The following is a 21,986-nucleotide window of genomic DNA, read 5'->3' as shown; positions in this document are numbered from 1 at the left end:
ACAAGTGAAGTTATTGAGCAAGGCTGATACTGTATTGATCACTTCGGCATTTTGGAAAAACTCGAGCCTACTCGAAATCCCTATCCTTTGGAATTCTTCAAAATAAATTTGTATGAAAACTCAGTAGCGAATGCATCATTTTTAAATGTACGACAATCCCTATATTAATCTATTAAACAACATAAAAACATTGACCTCAGCAGCAATATAAGACGATACTGTATTTTTCAAATGAGGAACTTGGGAAAAAACCTAGTCTGATAATCGGGTAAATACGGCACTTTGGGCACTCAGCCTGATCTCTCATATTGAGTGCACTGTGTCAAAAAAATAAAAATAAAAAAATAAATAAAAGAAAAGGAGGGGGAAGTGGGAGAGGGGGAGGGGGGCGGCACACACACACACACACACACACACACACACACACACACACACACACACACACCCTTTTTCAGGGTGGTGGGATTCTACAGAAAATTCCTTGTCAAATCAGTGCTTAGGTTATTAAAACAGAACACGGTATGGAGATGGGATGTAAACTGATATGAAGGATTTTCAAAAATAAAAGAAGCACTGGCAGCATGCCAACTGCTGATTCACCCAAATTTTGATCTTCCTTTTCATATGCCAGTGGGTGCATTGGATTATGGGTTGTGCCGTCGCAAATTCCAGACGTATGCGACTGATCGCACATTAGAGAAAAAGGCAATAGCTCTCACTAATAGAATTCCCAGGCAACATTAACGAAATTACAGCATTACAGAAACGGAAACATTATCAGTAGTGTGAGCATTCAAGAAATTTAAATACCTACTAGCAGGACAGTACTATATACAGACCATAGTGGGTTCACTTTAAGAGCAAACTTCCAAACACTATGCCAACATGATGGGCTCTCTTTCTGGATGAGTTTCCTTTCACTATTAAATATATAAAGGGGGAAGATAATATATTACCCGATGTACTGTCTTGACTACCTGTAGGTCCTCAATTGAACCAAAATGTAAAGGAAAGGGGCAAATATGCTGCTCATTTTCTAAGGGTAAATACATATGAGGAAGACAAGAAATTTAAAGAGATAACAAAACAAAGATGGTCACTTACGTTTGCAAACTGATGCCTTGCATCAAAGTCATACCTATACTACCGACAACTGGAAAGTGTATGCAGGAATATTGCTTCATAGGAAACAACTCACAGAGATGGGGCTGAGGGGGCTGAGGAGGAACAATGTATACGAGGTGCGACAATAGAGTAATGAGACTGATGTAAAAGAATGGTGCTTACCATTTTAGTCACGTTTACTGTTGTCTCCTTCAAAGTAGTTCACTTCTGATTTCACACATTTTTTCCAGCACTTCTGCCATTGATGATAACATTTCTGGAACTCATCTTCTGTAATATCCTCCAAGACCCTCGTCACAGCTTTTTGGACATCTTGAGTTGTTTGAAAATGATGCCTCTTGATTGCCGTTTTCACTCTTGGAAATAGAAAAAATTCGCACCGAGCAATATCTGATGAATAAGGTGGCTGTGGTAGTACTGAAATTTGTTTTGAGGTTAAAAATTGCTGTACTGACAGAGCAGTATGGGATGGCACATTATTGTGATGCAGAATACATTATTGTGATGCAGAATCCAATTATCAGCAATGTTGGCACGGACACAAAGAACTCTTTTATGAAGTATTTCTAAAATTTCTTTATAGTAATATTGGTTAACTGTTTGTCCAGGAGGCACCCACTCTTTCTAAACAATTCCCTTGGAATTGAAGCACACAAGCATGTATTTCACTTTTTCCTTTGACATGCGTGCTCTTTTGGTCTGGGTGATCACTTTGAGCACCATTGCGAACATTGGCGATTTGTCTCTGGATCGTACTGAAAAAAAATGAACTTTCATCACCAGTGATAGTATGGCTCAACAATTCTGGATTGGTTTCCATTTGTGTGAACATATCGGCTGCCACATTTTTCCGTGTTTCTCGCTGTTGTGGTGTGAGATTTTTGGGGACCATTTTTGCACAAATCTTTCTCGTACCAAGATCTTCAGTTATTATTAGGCGAACCGTTTCTAGATTGATGTTCAGTTCTTCTGCAACCATTTCCACAGATAATCTTCAATCAGATTGTACGAGTTCACGCACCCGGGCTAAGTTGACATCCGTCCGTGAGGTTGATGGTCGTCCACTGCAATCTTCATCTTCAACACTCGTTCTGCTTTCACAAAACATTTTATGCCACCGAAAAACTTGAGCTCTTGACATAACCTCCTGTCCAAAAGCCTTCTGAAGCTTACTGTAAGTTGTCGTTGCGTTTTCACCCAATTTAACCCAAAAAGAAACTGCATACCACAGCGCAATATTATGTGGTTCCATTTCCGTGACGAGAGAGAGACAAACACATGTTAACTTATTACAGCACAACCTCACGACTGAGCAGCTGCATCGATGTGCTGCTTGGACTACAAGCAGCTTATAGACCAAGGTCAAAGACATTGTGCCCACGCAAGCCTGCAGGATTGCCACATCTTGCAAAGAAAATAAGTCTCATTACTTTATTGTTGCACCTCGTATATTTGTGGTATTGGAATTCTTGGTCAAACTAGTAAAATTATACCCAATAAGGAAGGCAACATATCATGTTATAATGAAATTACGCGATCATTTTAAAAATGTGGGCAAATCGAAAAATTTGCTGTCGTACAATGGAACACAGTTTCTAGCTGAAACGTTTAAAGAATTTTTGGCATGGGAAAGTGTGAACCACATCTTAAATTCAAAGTCTCACATTCAAAGTAATCCAGCAGAATAGGTCATCCATGAACTTGGCAGGCTTTGTCAGACTAAATGTGCAAACAGACATTCGAAATGGACAGACATCATGATACAATTTGAAAAAGTACTAAACGAGTTCCCACATTCAGTTACAAAGTTTTTCTCAGTGTAAATAGTTGTAGAGCGAATAGGAGGCTTGCTCCTGAAGGGGGTTGAATGGGCAATGGGGGATGTCATTCACAACAGTTACTGAGCAATGATGTGAATAATTTGCTAATAAAGGAGGCTGAAATGAGGAAAAAGAGATGGGAGGAGGAAACACCCATACAGTTTATGGTGTGAAAACTCGTTTCAGTTAAGAACCATAAAAAGAGAGAAATTACAAGCAAAATATCACCCTTTGTATGAGGAGCCATTCTTAATAACTGAACACCATAAGCAAACGGCAGCTGTATTAACTAACCCAGAGACAGGAAAGGGCAAATGTACGTACAGTGTTCAGGACTTAAGATCATTCATCTGTGAATAAGAGGAAAGTAATAATAATCCACAATTTCAAAATTATCTAGTATAATTAATATACTACAAAACTCAGAAATTTACTGCTGGTAGGACATACTTAGTGCTCAGCTGGATCAAAAGATTGTGCAAGATCATAAATATTCTTGTGTTGTGCAGTGTGGTAGTGTAAGAGGAAAGATAGCCATGGGGAAGAGAGAATCTGTAATATTGTCACCATTGAAAGGCTACAAAGAAGGAGTATGTTTTGACAGGAGTCCCTGGGAAGGGGACAGAGTGTGGTGTTTGCTAACAGTATTGAAGTTGCTAAGGTAGGTGTTCGTAGGCAACTTTCAAATGTTGTGTTGTGTTGGCAAGTAAACTACTATTTTAAAGTTTGGTTTAAAGGACTGGTGTATCCAAAAGTAATGATTGGGTGTAAGTTGAGGTATACATGGAGACAACACTTGAGAGAGAAGCTGTCTGCTGTACTGAAAATGTTTGAACCTGTCATTCTTGTGGGAAAAATACTGAAGATGTGGATGGTGGTGTGCTGCGTAAAAGTAAATAGTAATATAATAGAGGGAAACATTCCATCTGGGAAAAATATATATATGTCTGCTTGTGTCAGTATATGTGTGGATGGATATGTGTGTGTGTGTGTGTGTGTGTGTGTGGATGGATATGTGTGTGTGTGTGTGTGTGTGGATGGATATGTGTGTGTGTGTGTGTGTGTGTGTGTGTGTGTGTGTGTGTGTGTGTGCGCGCGCGAGTGTATACCCGTCCTTTTTTCCCCCTAAGGTAAGTCTTTCCGCTCCCGGGATTGGAGTGACTCCTTACCCTCTCCCTTAAAACCCACATCCTTTCGTCTTTCCCTCTCCTTCCCTCTTTCCTGATGAGGCAACAGTTTGTTGTGAAAGCTTGAATTTTGTGTGTATGTTTGTGTTTGTGTGTGTGTGTGTGTCTGTCGACCTGCCAGCACTTTCATTTGTTAAGTCACATCATCTTTGTTTATATATATATATAAAAACAAAGATGCTGTGACTTACCAAACGAGAAAGCACTGGTAGACAGACACACACACACACACACACACACACACACACACACACATATACAGAGACAAGCAGACATATGTCTTAGGGTGAAGATGTGTATGCCTCAGTACAACCATTGTTCCTTAGGAAACCGCAGATCTTTTCCATATAGGCATCGACTGTTTTGTCCCACAGTGGAATAAACATATTAACAGATTTGGCAATTATTTTTGAAATGAAATGTCATGTGGCTAGGACCTCCCAGCGGGTGGGCCGGTCGCCTGGTGCAAGTCCTTTTGGCTGATGCCACTTCGGCAAAAACATTAGATTAAGCACAATAGTTGTATATTACGAGTACATGCCTTGTGGTATAATGTAGTCTAATGAGACCAAACAGATCCAATGATTAAATCAAAGCCACATCAGATCTGAGAGTCTTGTTTAATAACATTGTGCAGATTGTGGTCCTATTACTAGAGTCATTAAAGCACAAACCTCAAGAATTCATGCCATATCTTACAAAATCTTAATTTTTCTTTACTGTGTATCCTGGGAGTACTTGAAATGAGAATCAACTCTCAGAAAACGTGAATTCGGCAACTTTAAAAGATTAAGTGTAAGTCATTGGACTGATTTTATCAAACTGTGGGAAAATAAATTTTAACGACTGTGTGTGTATACACCCCATAGGAATTCTTTTGAAAACTGTAGCATTGATTATGGTCATTTCTGTGGTCCACGTTATAAGGTGCTGAGAGGCAGAATGTGGCATGGGCCTACTGGCCTCCGAACCTTTGAACACGGTACACTCATCTGTCAACATTACTGTGACATTGTACTTCTTTCCAATTTCTTTTCAGCAGTGCATTCCTTTGCGATTCATTTTTATGGATGGCAACATGCAACTACATCGATTGGAACATGCTGAGGAGCTCTTGAAGTGAGAAGATATTCAGAAAATGGAATGGCATGCCTGTTCCCCCAACTTAAATCTCATCAAGCACATGTGGGACGCATTGTGGAGAAATACTGCAGCACATCCACATGCACTAACAGTCACCCAGTAGTTGTCAACCGCACAGATTGAGGAATGGAATGCACTCCACAATAACTCTTTACAACTTTGTGGTCAGCATGGGAATATTTTGCAGACTATGTAATGCCATTTGTGCTAATCACACTCAAAACTAAGAACCATGTCCTCCCTTTTGTATTGTCTAGCAAACCATCTTGAATCATACTGACTTCAGTGTAATTATTGTCTTTAAATTAAAGTGTCATTTCTGTTTGTCTCATTGTGTACTTCTTTTAGTTACATTCTGTACTATACTGTAGCAGCTTTCTGTATGTATAGTCCAAACTTCATTGAATTATGTTACTTGGCAGTGACCCATCATGGAAAAATTTCCTTCTTTCGTAAGTTTTGCATATCTCTCTCTCTCTCTCTCTCTCTCTCTCTCTCTCTCTCTCTCTTTTCTACAAGAGAAACGATCACAGACCAATACTCTGGAAATTAAAACAGATGAATGGTAACTTTCTGCAGTATGGTAGTTAAGTGGTCTTTTAGTCAGGTGTAATTTTTACAAACAGCAAAAATCACATCTCGTGGAATCTAGTTTATTTCATTGCAGGAAATACCTGATGAAAACATTGAGTAACTACATCAAAGTACTGTGTTTGGAAGACGCAGACTACCAGCAGTAACCTGATTCCACAAGGTGAAACCAAACCGTCGTGAAAGTCTAAGAAATCACAACAGCAAATATGACTTACTAAATAACTCGTGCGTTTACTTTAAAAAGGTTTGCAAAAAGCAAATGAACAATTTTATATTACATACCGTAGTTTGAAGTTGATGACTGAAGTTCATATTATGGAAATGAACATGTTTTTGTTGGGTGGTTGTCTGTGGCTGATGTTGGACTTGCTGCTGCTGCAACTGCTGTTGCTGCTGCTGCAACTGTTGTTGTGTCTGCTGCTGCTGCAACTGTTGTTGTGTCTGCTGCTGCTGCAGTTGCTGCTGCTGCTGCTGCTGCAGCTGCAGCTGCTGCTGCTGTATCTGTGGAGGTGGTGGTGGTGGAGGCTGCTGCTGCTGCTGTTTTTGTTGTTGCTGCTGCTGCTGCTGCTGCTGCATCATCTGCTGTTGCTGCTGGTGATGCTGCATAGCTGCTTGGTATGCCTGTTGCTGCTGCTTACGGAGGTTCTTCACTTCCTTCTTTGAGACAGGTTTTGCTTTAGGCCGGTCACTTATGGCTGTGGACTGAAGAAGGCAAAATTTTAATTTTCATCATGAGTATATTTCTAAAGCATTCTGAAATGTAACTACTCCTTTTGAATTAATGTAAAAGGATAATGAAGCTGTATTTCAGTCTGAAGCTACAACTAAATACTGTAGCTATACAATGTTCAGATATTAACTATATTACTTAACCTCCACATGAAAGCCAAGTAAGAGACTTTACTTTCACTATATCACCAGCATATAAAAATAAGTGGTTGTTACTACTACTACTACTATTAGTATTTCTTTCGTTTCTCAGACATTATGTCTGGTTAAAAATGGAAAGTGACGCAGACCTTGATTAAGCGTGACTTCCTTTTAACTGTACGGTATATGTTACATTGCATTTAGGAACTTTTGGGGAATTGAACAAGTATCAATAATTACAGATTTCTGTAGTTGTATATATAAGTTTGGATGTAGCTGTATTGCGTTGATGTACTGGTGGATATTGTGTGGTATGACTCCTGTAGTTTATAGTATAATTGGTATGTCAACTTTATCCTGATGCCATATGTCCTTGACTTTCTCAGCCAGTTGGATGTATTTTTCAATTTTTTCTCCTGTTTTCTTCTGTATATTTGTTGTATTGGGTATGGATATTTCGATTAGTGGTGTTAATTTCTTCTTTTTATTGGTGAGTATGATGTCAGGTTCGTTATGTGGTGGTGTTTTATCTGTTATAATGGTTCTGTTCCAGGATAATTTGTATTCATCATTTTCCAGTACATTTTGTGGTGCATACTTGTATGTGGGAACGTGTTGTTTTATTAGTTTATGTTGTATGGCAAGTTGTTGATGTATTATTTTGGCTACATTGTCATGTCTTCTGGGGTATTCTGCATTTGCTAGTATTGTACATCCGCTTGTGATGTGATCTACTGTTTCTATTTGTTGTTTGCAAAGTGTGCATTTATCTGTTGTGGTATTGGGATCTTTAATAATATGCTTGCTGTAAAATCTGGTGTTTATTGTTTGATTCTGTATTGCAACATGAATCCTTCCGTCTCACTGTATACATTGCTTTTTCTTAGCCATGTGTTGGATGCATCTTGATTGATGTGTGGCTGTGTTAGATGATACGGGTGCTTGCCATGTAGTGTTTTCTTTTTCCAATTTACTTTCTTTGTATCTGCTGATGTTATGTGATCTAAAGGGTTGTAGAAGTGGTTATGAAATTGCAGTGGTGTAGCCGATGTATTTATATGAGTGACTGCTTCGTGTATTTTGCTAGTTTCTGCTCGTTCTAGAAAGAATTTGCTTAAATTGTCTACCTGTCCATAATGTAAGGTTTTTTATGTCGATAAATCCCCTTCCTCCTTCCTTTCTGCTTAATGTGAATCTTTCAGTTGCTGAATGTATGTGATGTATTCTATATTTGTGGCACTGTGATCGTGTAAGTGTATTGAGTGCTTCTAGGTCTGTGTTACTCCATTTCACTACTCCAAATGAGTAGGTCAATATTGCTATAGCATAAGTATTTATAGCTTTTGTCTTGTTTCTTGCTGTCAATTCTGTTTTCAGTATTTTTGTTAGTCTGTCTATATTTTTCTTTTAGTTCTTCTTTAATATTTGTATTATCTATTCCTATTTTTTGTCTGTATCCTAGATATTTATAGGCATCTGTTTTTTCCATCGCTTCTATGGAGCCGCTGTGGTTATCCAATATGTAATCTTCCTGTTTAGTGTGTTTTCCCTTGACTATGCTATTTTTCTACATTTGTCTGTTCCAAAAACCATATTTATATCATTGCTGAATACTTCTGTTATCTTTAGTAATTGGTTAAGTTGTTGATTTGTTGCTGCCAGTAGTTTTAGATCATCCATGTATAGCAAATGTGTGATTTTGTGTTGGTATGATCCAGTAATATTGTATCCATAATTTGTATTGTTTACCATGTTGGATAGTGGGTTCAGAGCAAGACAGAACCAGAAACGACTTAATGAGTCTCCTTGGTATATTCCACGCTTAATCTGTATTGGCTGTGATGTGATATTATTTGGATATTAAGTGTGGTTTTCCAATTTTCATTACTATTACTATTATTATTACTATTATTATTATTATTATTGTTATTATTATTAGTTGATGAAACTCTAAATACGGTATGAACATAAAAAAGCAGAAATATACATAAATTTCACCACTATAAGGTCAACATAGCAATGTGTGACTATAATGTCCACACTAGTTACCCCACATCAATAGTGTTTTTATTACAGTCACTATACCAACATGTGGCAAGAAGTCGTACAAATAAATGAATTTCAGAGAAGCACTTGGGATAAGTTACACATAGGTGTCACGCAACCAGTCAAAATATACGAGAAATGATACACACTTCCTTTCGTTTGCAGGTTTTTACTGAAACTGGTGGTTTTCCAGAGTAGCAGTGCAGCTCACACCAGAAGTTGTATTACAATGATGTAACAGGTCATAAGATACCCCATAATACCATGTCGAACCACCTCTTGCCCAGCATAGTGCAGCATGTCGACATGGTGTGCTCTCAGAAAATCGTTGTAAGTCCATTGTAGAAATACAGCCATCCATAATTGTGAAAGTGATGGCTGTGTAGGATTTGTGCATGAACTGACCTCTCAATTAAGTCCCAAAAATGTTCGACAGGATGTCAGATAATCTGGGAGGCAAAATCATTCAATTGCCCAGAATGTGCTTCAAATCAGTCATGAACAACATGACATGGTGCATCGTCATCTACAAAAATTCAACCACTGTTTGTGAAAACATGAAGTCCATGGTCTCCAAGTAGCTGAACATAACCATATCTAGTCAATTAACCATTTACAGTCAATGATTCGTACAGTCTATTCCACATAAACGCAGATCACACCACATTACGGGGCCACAACCAGCTTGCACAGTGCCTTTCTGACAACTTGGGTCCATGGTTTAGTGGGGTGTGCACCATAGACTAACCCCCGCATCAGCTCTTCCAGCTGAAATTGGGACTCACATAAGCAGGCCATTGTTTTCCACTCATCTAGGGTCCAACCGATATGGTCATGCGCCCAGCAGAGGCACAGCAGGCAGTTAGCAAAGCCACTCTTGACTGCCGTCTGCTGCCATAGCTCATCAGTGTCAAATTTCACTATGCTGCACTATGGATGCATCTATCGTACACCCCACAATGGTTGCTGTGCTTAGTTTATGCAGGGCTGCTTGTCTGCTAGCATTGCCAACTCTACGTAAACACTGTTTCTCTCAGCTGTTAAGTGAAGAACTTTGGCCACCGAGTTGTCCGTTTATGTACTTTCACTCGTGACGTGTGGTTTCAGAGATTATGAGTACATAACAGTTCACAGGCCTGCTTATAGAGGCCACTTGAGTCTGTCCCCTGGCACACACTGGTGAGTCGTCAAAGAAACAGTATTATTTAAATGATTGCAAACGTGTGTTCAGCCTCTTCTGTAGCCTGCATTACTGCTGCATAGCCAATATGTTCAGTGCTACACACAACCTGTACTTCACTGTTACGTATTGCTCCACAAAGTACTGTGTTCCATAAATTGTGTTTATTCTTGCTATTGCAAACTTGGCTTGTAGTCAGTGCTAAGTCACCCAACAACAGTCTCAATGAAAGAAATAGTCCAACATATCACTGCACAGCAGCAAGCTTTCACCATACATTAATACCAGTTGTTGTGCTAACCTGCGCCTTCGCAAGAACCGGCCAGCTTATTTGTTGTAATGTGATGTGGAAGCTTCTCTCAACCTATTACTGCAACAGAACACGTCACAGCAACATGTGTAGAGTGTTACCATTGTCAGAAATGCCCAAACTAGGCTTACAAAGCCTAGACTGCAGAATTCCACAGGTTGACCCCATCATCGTAAATTTGTCACTAGCACCTATCACAAATCCTATGCTGATCGGATGGTGCATGATGCTATTATTTGTCTGGTACCAGGTAGGGAAGTCCACGAAAAAGCACTTCAACGTAACAATCGATGCATACAGATGTGCTCGATATAGTACAGTCCTTCGAAGTGTCACAGGCTGCAAGTGATCAGACTGCTGCGGGGGAGGGGGGGTACATCTGACGTTTCTCAGTCAATCCCTGTCAGGCACACTGCAAGTGTTCAGGATGTTGGGGAACCCATTACAGCAGTACAATCTACGACTCAGCATCACGTGGGGCAGTGTAGGTTATGGCCACAGCAATAACTGGCTATGTCACAACAGTGTCCACATGTCCCCACTTGTATCTTGCCTGTACTGCTTCATCCAACAGTAGCATCTGCGAGCCCTAAGCCTTGGGCTGTTTACAAGTGCTGAAAGAAAGGCCACATTGCATCAGTGTGTAGCTCCTCCTCAAACATGGCAGACACAGAAGCACCAATGGACACACTGTACCTCTACAATGACTGTCTCCCCAAACAAATTGTTTACTGGGACGTGCGTGTTTTTTTTTTTTTTTTTAACCACTAAAAATTCAAGTGGACACAGGAGCTGCAGCGACTTTAGTAAACCCACAAACACACATGATCTTGGGCTCAACCCCCCCCCCCCCCCCCCCACACACACACACACACACACACACACACACACACACACACACACACACACACACACACACACACACACACACACACGGAAGTTTGTTAGCTACAACAAACAACAACATTCTGATCCTAGGTCAGTTCTCCGCTATTTTCTCCTCGATGTCTGTTGTTCACCCTCTCGCCTTCCTTGTTGTGGATCATTCCCATTCAACTGACGCGTTTAATGCTTTTGGTTTCTCCACTGCCGACAGGGTAAATTTAGCGTCAGATCAAGTTCCGTATTAGCAACTAGAGTCCCTCTACTAAGAGATTTTGTCTCAGTTTCTCTCTGGGCTTCATTGCGCTACTAGTTTTGAGGCCCACATTACCATGAGAGTGTCCACCCACCCTCATGTTGTGCAACCGTTCAAGGACAAATTAGACTGTTTGACAGCACTTGATGTCATTCACCCAAAGCTTTGCCTCCAGGATGACAGTGTCACGATTGATGCACAGTCTGTGACAGATACAAAGGTTGCCCAGAAAGTAATCCACCGCATTTTTTTCTTTCAACAAATTTTTATTTAACATAATGAGAATTACACACACAAAAGAATGGTGTTTTATCTATACAACCTATTTTTCCACATAATCTACATCCCGTTCTATGGTCTTCCTCCAGCGCGAAACAATGGGGTGTATGCCCTGTCGGCACCAATCACTGTCCTGGTGGTAGAGCCAGTGTGTCACTGTTTGAATCACCTCCTCCTCATCCCCAAAATGTCTTCCACGAATGGCATCCTTTAATGTCCCAACCAAGTGGAAGTCCGAGTTGGCTAGGTCAGGAGTGTCAGCCTGGGATAGTCTCCCCACCCACTGACATCATGGAGTGCCACCGAACTGCCTTCTGATGACCTCACCCTCCTTACCTAGCAACTAACTGTATTTCCATCAACAGCAGATGCTCCATAGACTTTGCACAAGCATTTGTGAATATTACCTACAGTTTCTTTCTCTGCAAAGAAATCCAATGATGGGACGTTGCTTGTAACATACATCGCCTACAGACGCCATTTTGAAACTGCCTTGCAACTACGCTATCTGTCTGAATTGACGGAAACACTGTGCAAGAGAGAGAGAGAGAGAGAGAGAGAGAGAGAGAGAGAGAGAGAGAGAGAGAGAGAGACTGCAAATAACAAATACATAACGTTTCTTATTCACAGGACTGTTTTTGGCTGAGAAAAAGAAATGTTGTACATTACTTTCTGGGCAACCTCATACACACCCATTTCCCCGTCCTGACAAGTTGCTAGCAAAATTATCAGGCAGTCACTATTTTTCCAAGATCGATTTGTCGGAAGTACACCTCCAGCCCCCATTGGATGAGACCACTAGGCACTTTCCGATTGTCAATCCAACCTTTGGGCTATACCAATATCGACGCTTGCCTTTTTGTGTCACTAGCGCATCCACAATTTTCCAGCATGTTTTTAACCCACTGATAGTGATACATAGTTTTCTCAAAACAAAAGTGATATAAATGGTAGGTTAGGTTATATTCTGATAGATTTACACATCCTACCAAGGGTGTTAGGTGAATGTGTGTTGTAAAATATGTGGAGTTCCAGTTAGTTTACATGAAGACAGTGAGGTATCAAATGGAATAGTCAGGAAACTTATCATTAATTGTACTAGTTCTAAATATACTCAATTTTGGAAGTCTGATAAGTGTAAAGATAATTATTTTGAAGTAAATGTAAGGTGGTTTTATAGACTGAAAGTTATTGGCAAAGGACACACTGCAGCAGAAACAATGTGTGCCATGATGAATATGCCACGCCCACCTTGTAAAATCAACAAGTATGCAGGATTTATTGGAGCTGCTGTGCAATCTGCTGTGTGTGAGTCAATGAAAAGTGCTGCAAACAAAGCTGCTGAGATAAATGATGGTGTAACTGACATACCACTAGCTTTTGATGGCACTTTGTCAGAAGTGTGGCTACAGTTTTAAGAATACTGGAAGGTAATAGATTTCCAGATTTTAACGAAACATTGTTATAAGTGTAAATCAGGGAATGGAGAGCATATCTGTGACAGAAATTATGAAGGAACAACTGGTGGTATGAAGGCCTCTGCAGCTAATGAAAATTTTTGTCAATCTGTGAACGAAAGGGAATGTGTTACACTAAGTTCTTAGGAGATGGGAGACTCTAAAGCATGTACCAGAGTAGTAGCCACTCAGCCTTACGATGAGAAGATAATCACAAAACTGGAATGTGTTGGTCATGTCCAGAAGACGATGGGCATCAGGTTGAGTACGTTGAAACAAAGTTTGAGAGACAAGAAACTTTCTGATGGTAAAATCATAAGAGGCAGGCTGACAGACAAAACGATTGATGAACTACAGCAGTATTATGGGATGAAGATGATGATTCCCATACTTCTTTACAGAATGTAAGGGATCGACGCGGGAGACCCGCGCTGCCTTACTAGGTAGGGTCCTAGTGGAGGTGGTTTGCCATTGCCTTCCTCTGACCGTAATGGGGATGGATGATGATGATGAAGACGATACAACAACACCCAGTCATCTCGAGGCAGGAAAAGTCCCTGACCCCGTTGGGAATCAAACCCGGGACCCCGTGCTCGGGAAGCGAGAACGCTACCGCAAGACCACGAGCGGCGGACTTGGCCATTAGAAATAATAAGGAGGATTTGTTGAAAACGAGGATTTGTTGAAAACGAGGATTTGTTGAAAACGAGGATTTGTTGAAAACGAGGATTTGTTGAAAACGAGGATTTGTTGAAAACGAGGATTTGTTGAAAACGAGGATTTGTTGAAAACGAGGATTTGTTGAAAACGAGGATTTGTTGAAAACGAGGATTTGTTGAAAACGAGGATTTGTTGAAAACGAGGATTTGTTGAAAACGAGGATTTGTTGAAAACGAGGATTTGTTGAAAACGAGGATTTGTTGAAAACGAGGATTTGTTGAAAACGAGGATTTGTTGAAAACGAGGATTTGTTGAAAACGAGGATTTGTTGAAAACGAGGATTTGTTGAAAACGAGGATTTGTTGAAAACGAGGATTTGTTGAAAACGAGGATTTGTTGAAAACGAGGATTTGTTGAAAACGAGGATTTGTTGAAAACGAGGATTTGTTGAAAACGAGGATTTGTTGAAAACGAGGATTTGTTGAAAACGAGGATTTGTTGAAAACGAGGATTTGTTGAAAACGAGGATTTGTTGAAAACGAGGATTTGTTGAAAACGAGGATTTGTTGAAAACGAGGATTTGTTGAAAACGAGGATTTGTTGAAAACGAGGATTTGTTGAAAACGAGGATTTGTTGAAAACGAGGATTTGTTGAAAACGAGGATTTGTTGAAAACGAGGATTTGTTGAAAATGAAGCAGGCAGTAAAGGCTACCTTCTTCCACAGTCTGTTAACTAATGAAAAACCAGTACACCACGTTTGTCCTCCTGGACGTGATTCATGGCGCAATTACAATGCCCAGTACTCAAACAGTTCATACAGCTATAAACATTCCATCCTAGCAGCAGTCATGGATATTGTAAAACCTACTTACCTAGACCTGGCAAATTCTGAATTACTGAAGAAGTGTCTGCAGGGTCAGACTCAAAATCCCAATGAATCGTTCAATAAACTTATATGAACACTCTAACCAAAAAATGTTTTTGTTGGAATGAAGATACTGAAGTGAGGGGGAGGGGGGGATGTAAGTGATGCTGTTATTGCTTTTGATGATGCCAACATTGGTAGGATGAAAGTGCTACAGCATATGGGAATTAATCTTGGAGCAAACTGCATCAGAGAACTTGAACGGATGGACAAGGTTTGCATTGATAAAGCAGAGAGCATGCAGCACAGTTGGCCACCTAGGAGTCCAGAAAGAAGAAGAAATAACTTGGAAAAAAGATCAAGAGGGTGATATACAGTATGGTGCAGGACACTTCTAAGTGACTAAAAGATTAAGCATATATTAAGTGAGTTAGTCTTGAGACTTTAGAAGCAGTTTCTGAAAATTTACATTTTCTGTTGCATTTTTCCTTAAATCTCAGAAACCACCGAGTAGAGTATTCAAAATTTTAGGGAGTAATAACATACATATCCTGAGTCTACTGGACTAAAAGACGAACATAATGTTATGTATAATTAAAATTATTTAAGATAACGTACAAAAAATGCACAAAATTTTAACAGTTTAGTTAAAAAATTGTTTTTCCTAAAGCAGTGACTGAAATGCAATTCTTGTAGTTCAATAGACTCAGAACATACAGTTTAATGTCCTGTAAAAGTTTAATGTCAGTGGCTACAGTGGTTCCTGAAATACAGGGAAGCCAAGTCACTTAATTTAGCATTGTCAGGATAGGGCATTCCAACTCCCCTTAAGTGATCACAAGGTTTCATACAAAGCTGTACAGGTCTCTGTAAGTGAAAGTGCTCTGTACACAATACTGTGTTATGCTCAGTTTGGTCGGCAAGTGCTGGACAACAGCTACATCCACCGTAAATAAAGTTGTGACAATGGTAAAGTTGGCTTTTGTTAACATCCGGAAGTGCAAATATAAATGCATTCAGTTTTTGAAATGTCTAATAACGGAAATGTAAAAAGAAGCCAAACTTTTTGCAAATCCTGTTGTTACTCACTGGAACAGCTTGATTGAATCTTTAATGTATTCTGAAAATTACTTCTGGGATACAGTCAGTTCCAACCCCCCCCCCCCCCCAATCCAGTTGCTGGATACGACACACAGTAGCAATAGTGGTGTGAATTTTATTAAAAATTGACAGACAGTACATCATTACTCCCCTATTGCTAGGAACATCAAATTGTAAGACAGGAACACAAGTACAATAGTTCAAAATACAAGGTTTTGGAACTAACCTGAACAACATCTGAGCTTGCAGAGATTGTCTGCTGCTGCTGAGGAACAGTTGATGCAGGTTGCTGCTGCGGTGGAGGCGGTGGCTGTGACTGAGGTTGTGCAGCAGGAGGTGGTGGAGGATAAGGACCAGAAGTAGCTATGAAGCCCCCATCACGACCTGTTGCTACCAGAGTCAAAGACTTCTGCTGCTGCTGTTGCTGCTGGGCTTGTTGTGGCTGTTGGCAACTACCTGCTAATGGCTGGCTGCCACCCGTATAAAACGCATTATGCACAGAGATGGTATTATTCGGCCCCTGATGGAATAGTGTCCCTGAGACACCTGATGCACAAACCATACCTGTAACATATAATAAGTAATTAGTTGGGAAAGTGAGGAATTTATTACAGATGAAATAAACAATTTGTGAAAAGTCAGAAAAAATTCATTTAGCTAATCTAACTCAGTGTTCATCCACCATCAAAACACAACACTTACTTTTTCTCGACATTCTATATTGTATGCTTGTCAGATCACAATATCTAGATGAGAGCTTCAACATATGTCTATTCTTTCTCAGAGTGCTCATAAATGCATGTGCTGCTCTAACAAAAACATCAAACAAACTCACAGCACACAACATATGAATGTATTGAATTCCACTACAATTCTTTCCAAACACTGCAAGCTTTATTTTGCAATGTAATCAATACAATGAATATTGAGTGAACAATCAGAAGAGGACATTTAAAACATCCTTCAAAACCATTTACCTCTTAATCCATTTAGCAAGATTTAAGTTTGTGGTATGTCCATAAACGTGGTAATACAAAACAGCACCACATTACTTTTTTCTCAAATGATACCTGACCTTCCAAATAAATATTCATACTCAAATTAATGCAATTATTTAAATTTGTGTATTTTTGCAGTTTTCTGTTTCTCTGCAATGACATAATTGGTATTCTGCTAAAAACTGCTAGTATGATGATTTGTACAGACATTGTTGTTAAATGTAAAAAGCAATGAAGATGAAGTTTCTTATCTACCCCCCCCCCCCTTTCTCATTCCATTTCCCCTAATGGCTGAGGTCCATTAGATCAACACTAATGCTTCCACAAACAGAATTCCGGTATTTCCAAAATGTTAACAATACTTTTAACACCATTTCTCAGTGTATATCTAATTTATTAAAATGCAGCCAAGAAAAACAGGCACATTCAATTACTTCTCCCCCTTCCTTTTAAACCAAATGCACATGAAAACCAACACATTTTCCCAGAATCAGGACTACAAAACTGCAGAATCAAGAACTGTCCCCAAAGTTCAGTGGTTGCCGAGACAGTAGACCAAATATCCTTCTTTACTACGGGTGACACTAATGCACTGCCTGCAGCCTAATAGTGCTGTCATCAAATTGTGTGTTCACATGAAACAAAATCTTGCCTATTTTATGTTTCAACCAATCTATGCATTAACCAATCACCAATATTTCAAGTATCTCAGACAAATGCATATTCTTACCCGTTAACCGAAAATTGTCATTGTCTCCACATTATTCTCAACAATAACACTAACACCTGGATTTCTAGAGATTTAAATAGAGTATAGTGTTATTTATGTTCAATCCGGTCTCTCCGGGTTGAGCAAATTAAACAACACAAACATGTTTATTTAAAAAAAGTCAATAGAAACAAGAGTTATAATGAGGTAATGATTAAATGGGCCCAAAAATTCAGGCATTTTGCCAGAGATTTCACACAAGGTACATGTGCCTATGCATCCTGTTAGTGGTTCTTTTGTGAAGGAAAGCATTAAACCAAATCATTGGTTCAAAGGTCCTACAAAGCTAATTGCTACAAATTGTCTAATTCGTAAAAGAATTTTATACAGATCAAATATCACACATCCTTGGCAACTACTGCAGAGAAACCTCCACTGTACATCAGACACAGAGGCAATTACAGAATACTAACAAGAGGCAACAGGTACCAGTTTTCTTGTTCATGCCATCCCTCAGATCCCACTGATAATGGGGAAAAAACGAAGAATACTTAATAGAGCTTAAATTAATGAAAGGAACAGTACCATTTATTGTACAATAGTTATAAGGAGTAATAATTCAATGTACTTAACGTGGCACTTCGATGAGCGTAGGTGTTGCTGTGACAGTGAAATTTCGTGTAGGTACTATGACATTCCAGGAGTGCTTTTCATCATTTGAAATCTGATTGTTTTATGACCTTCAAAATTAAACTGTGTGTTTTTTGTTTGTGAAAACATTTCAGGCGTGGTGAGCTTTCCATGAAATGGATACAATGTGGAACAGGATTTGCATATCAGCACGATTGCCAATGAACTGGAGCATTGGTCCTGTACAGCATCATCTCACCTAGAGACCCAGACACAATGATGCATCATGACTTAGCTGAAAGAACTTATTGCTAAGCCAACCCTGACAAGCACTGTAATAGTAAGAAGATAAGGGCGTATAAACTACAATGCATGCACTTGTTACATGGCTGGTGTAGCTGGAATTAACTGCAATGAATATTATGAAACTTTTGGTTCTATTGTGCAAGTAATATGAAGGGTTTAAACTGAATGCTACGGCTTTTAGCAACACAGGATGACTTTCACCTCCAGCTACACTTCGTGCAATAACACTAGGTCTAAATAATACATTTAAACTATAAATTGTTCCAGAATGGGGAGAAGTTGGGAGAAAGTGAGAGCATATTACTTAAAACAGGACATGGTGTAATAAAAGCACTGATTGTTTAAGGACAGTGTCAACTACTGCTTCACTGTGATATTTTTATCATTAAAATAGCATTTTACGTAAGTCAAAGTGCATAAACCAACTCATAATTTTCAAAGCTGCTCAAACTGAAGCAAAACACTGCCGTTACATAAAATATTTTCCAGATCTTTCGAAATTATGCAAGTTAAACCCTAAGTTAACCTTACAATACCATCATAAGCCACATATATAAATGTTTCTGTTTTTGTCGTCCTATTTGTGCCCCTAAACCACTTATCCGATTGTGATTAAACTTTGGCAAGTAGTTATGTGCATGCCCACAAAGGTTTCTGAATTAGTCACTTTATAACGGGTATGTGAGCCATTTCGACAAATGTGTCACTTTTTTTCTTTTCTTAATCATCACAAAGCATTACTTTCACTGACAAATCGATTACGCCACCCAAATCAGAAGTGACTGGTCGATCTACCCCTCAAGAAAAAGGCATCACAAGCTTCAGAAGCAGATTAGAAACAGAATTGGGAACCATTCAAGTATAAACTCCTTGATCCAGATGAACACTGCTCGCTGATTTTCCCCTTGTGCTAATTATAATTTTCATTCAAATGTGGTTATAGGAAAAATGGATAAAGTACATGTGTCTTGCAGTGTCCTCAAATTTAAGAATGAACACTAGGAATACACTGTGTGGATGGAAAAATGAAATTGCCAGAATTACTTCCAACATTCAATTATCAATGTCGATATTAAGTGACACGCCAAGCTAAACTTTCTTGGCACACATATGCAAGTAAAATTCATGTTTCCAAATGACAGCGTTCACTACGACACATATTGTGTCATTCAGCGGAAAACTTCAGATTTATTTGTGTACGCATCAGATTTTAAGTGTATTCAAAAGCAGTTCAATAAACAAAACTTAAACACAAACACTTTCTTTGAGTGGCACTGCAATGTACTCTTGGTACGCTCAAGTTAAGTTATATTAAATACATAGCAAACCTTGAGTTGCCAATGGCTGTGGACTGAGATCGATGTTCAGACCAAGAGGTTGAGCCACGGGTATCACAGAAGCACTTGTAAGCCCAAGGCTGCCATCTGGCAATAGCAGCTGATTGGGACCTTTTTCTTGTAATTCTCTTTCAACCCTCTGGAAAACAAAGATGGAAAAACACTATGTTAAATGGTTTGAGTACTCATGAGAAATATTGAATTTCTGATCAACTACAAAACAACATTCTTAAGATCACCAACGGCAAACATGCAGGAGACCAGGTAGAGATAAAGAATGAATTGAGGTGAAGGGTACAAGGAGACATGTGCAACATGGTGGCAAATGGGACAGATAATAACCCCTCCCCACCCCTGCACAAACATGCTGGAGAATTACTATTTCTTCAAAAAGTTTCCCAAAACTAACCATCTAAACTTCACAAAGGTCCAGCCACAAGTTGCACTTTGTCAAGGTATAAAGAGAATGTTGGAAACGCTTCACTGCGTCAAGTTACAGACAATGGGAAGATCATGGTAGCCAATCAACAGCTGTTAACTAGATACATCTTGATTCTGCTAACATACAAACTAATCTTTGTTGTAGTGATACAATTGTATGAATTATTCACATTATGTGGGTTCCACTTTATTTACTTTCAGGAGTTTCCTTTATTGATCGACAACATTTTCGTACTGTCTGTTGAATTATTATTAACTATTTCTTCTCAAATGTGGAATCTACACTGTGGCGACAGACTAATCTGTAGCATAGGCCAAGATCTACGTTAGGTTGGAAGGTGACAATTTGGTTGTGATTAGGCAAAGCCAATTAATATGAAAGCAAAATCTTGGTTGAAGTGACAGACTGATGTGTGGTGTAGCCAGAGGTCTCAGCTAGTTTGAAAGCTGATAATAATAATGAAACTATGTTCTATTGACTCACAATGATCCTGCAGTATACAAAGCATGCCCGGAAAGTTAAGTACTGTTTCATTCTACCTTCACTACAGCACTACGGTCGCAGTTCCACACATTTGCACTCTTCCTTCTGGTTCATTAGCTTTCCACTGATGCCATTACAGATGGCTTGTGTTGTATTTACATGTATCAGAGATTGTTCGAAGTCTTTAATAATGTCTGAGCCAAGCAACTGAAGCGAGTTCTGTAATACAGTTTTTGAACATAACGAATGTTAAGTCAGCTGAAATTCATAGTCAACTTATGGTGCAAATGTAATGAATGATGGAATGGTGAGAAAGTGCATGAGAGAATTCAATGACTGATGACCCAATGTTCATGATGAAGCACAAAGTGGAAGGCCTTCTACACTCCTGGAAATGGAAAAAAGAACACATTGACACCGGTGTGTCAGACCCACCATACTTGCTCCGGACACTGCGAGAGGGCTGTACAAGCAATGATCACACGCACGGCACAGCGGACACACCAGGAACCGCGGTGTTGGCCGTTGAATGGCGCTAGCTGCGCAGCATTTGTGCACCGCCGCCGTCAGTGTCAGCCAGTTTGCCGTGGCATACGGAGCTCCATCGCAGTCTTTAACACTGGTAGCATGCCGCGACAGCGTGGACGTGAACCGTATGTGCAGTTGACGGACTTTGAGCGAGGACGTATAGTGGGCATGCGGGAGGCCGGGTGGACGTACCGCCGAATTGCTCAACACGTGGGGCGTGAGGTCTCCACAGTACATCGATGCTGTCGCCAGTGGTCGGCGGAAGGTGCACGTGCCCGTCGACCTGGGACCGGACCGCAGCGACGCACGGATGCACGCCAAGACCGTAGGATCCTACGCAGTGCCGTAGGGGACCGCACCGCCACTTCCCAGCAAATTAGGGACACTGTTGCTCCTGGGGTATCGGCGAGGACCATTCGCAACCGTCTCCATGAAGCTGGGCTACGGTCCCGCACACCGTTAGGCCGTCTTCCGCTCACGCCCCAACATCGTGCAGCCCGCATCCAGTGGTGTCGCGACAGGCGTGAATGGAGGGACGAATGGAGACGTGTCGTCTTCAGCGATGAGAGTCGCTTGTGCCTTGGTGCCAATGATGGTCGTATGCGTGTTTGGCGCCGTGCAGGTGAGCGCCACAATCAGGACTGCATACGACCGAGGCACACAGGGCCAACACCCGGCATCATGGTGTGGGGAGCGATCTCCTACACTGGCCATACACCACTGGTGATCGTCGAGGGGACACTGAATAGTGCACGGTACATCCAAACCGTCATCGA

General features: G+C 40.2%; 1 protein-coding gene across 4 annotated transcripts in view; it reads right to left on the bottom strand.

Annotated features, from left to right (window-relative positions):
- The window catches only part of LOC124712302 (ankyrin repeat domain-containing protein 17), a 278,433-nt gene that overhangs the window by 178,096 nt on the left and 78,351 nt on the right, over positions 1–21,986 (bottom strand). For all 4 annotated transcript variants that reach the window (XM_047242597.1, XM_047242611.1, XM_047242618.1 and 1 more), the window contains exons 16-18: positions 19,749–19,896; positions 16,004–16,341; positions 6,152–6,571 (exon numbers count right to left, since the gene is read on the bottom strand). In XM_047242597.1, the coding sequence (XP_047098553.1) occupies positions 6,152–6,571; positions 16,004–16,341; positions 19,749–19,896 (906 nt within the window). The remainder of the gene's footprint in view (positions 1–6,151; positions 6,572–16,003; positions 16,342–19,748; positions 19,897–21,986) is intronic.

Source organism: Schistocerca piceifrons, chromosome 1 (genome assembly GCF_021461385.2).
Source record: "Schistocerca piceifrons isolate TAMUIC-IGC-003096 chromosome 1, iqSchPice1.1, whole genome shotgun sequence".
Taxonomy (NCBI): Eukaryota; Metazoa; Arthropoda; class Insecta; order Orthoptera; family Acrididae; genus Schistocerca; species Schistocerca piceifrons.
The sequence above is the reverse complement of the archived record's forward strand: the minus strand, read 5'-3'. Positions and strand labels throughout refer to the sequence as shown.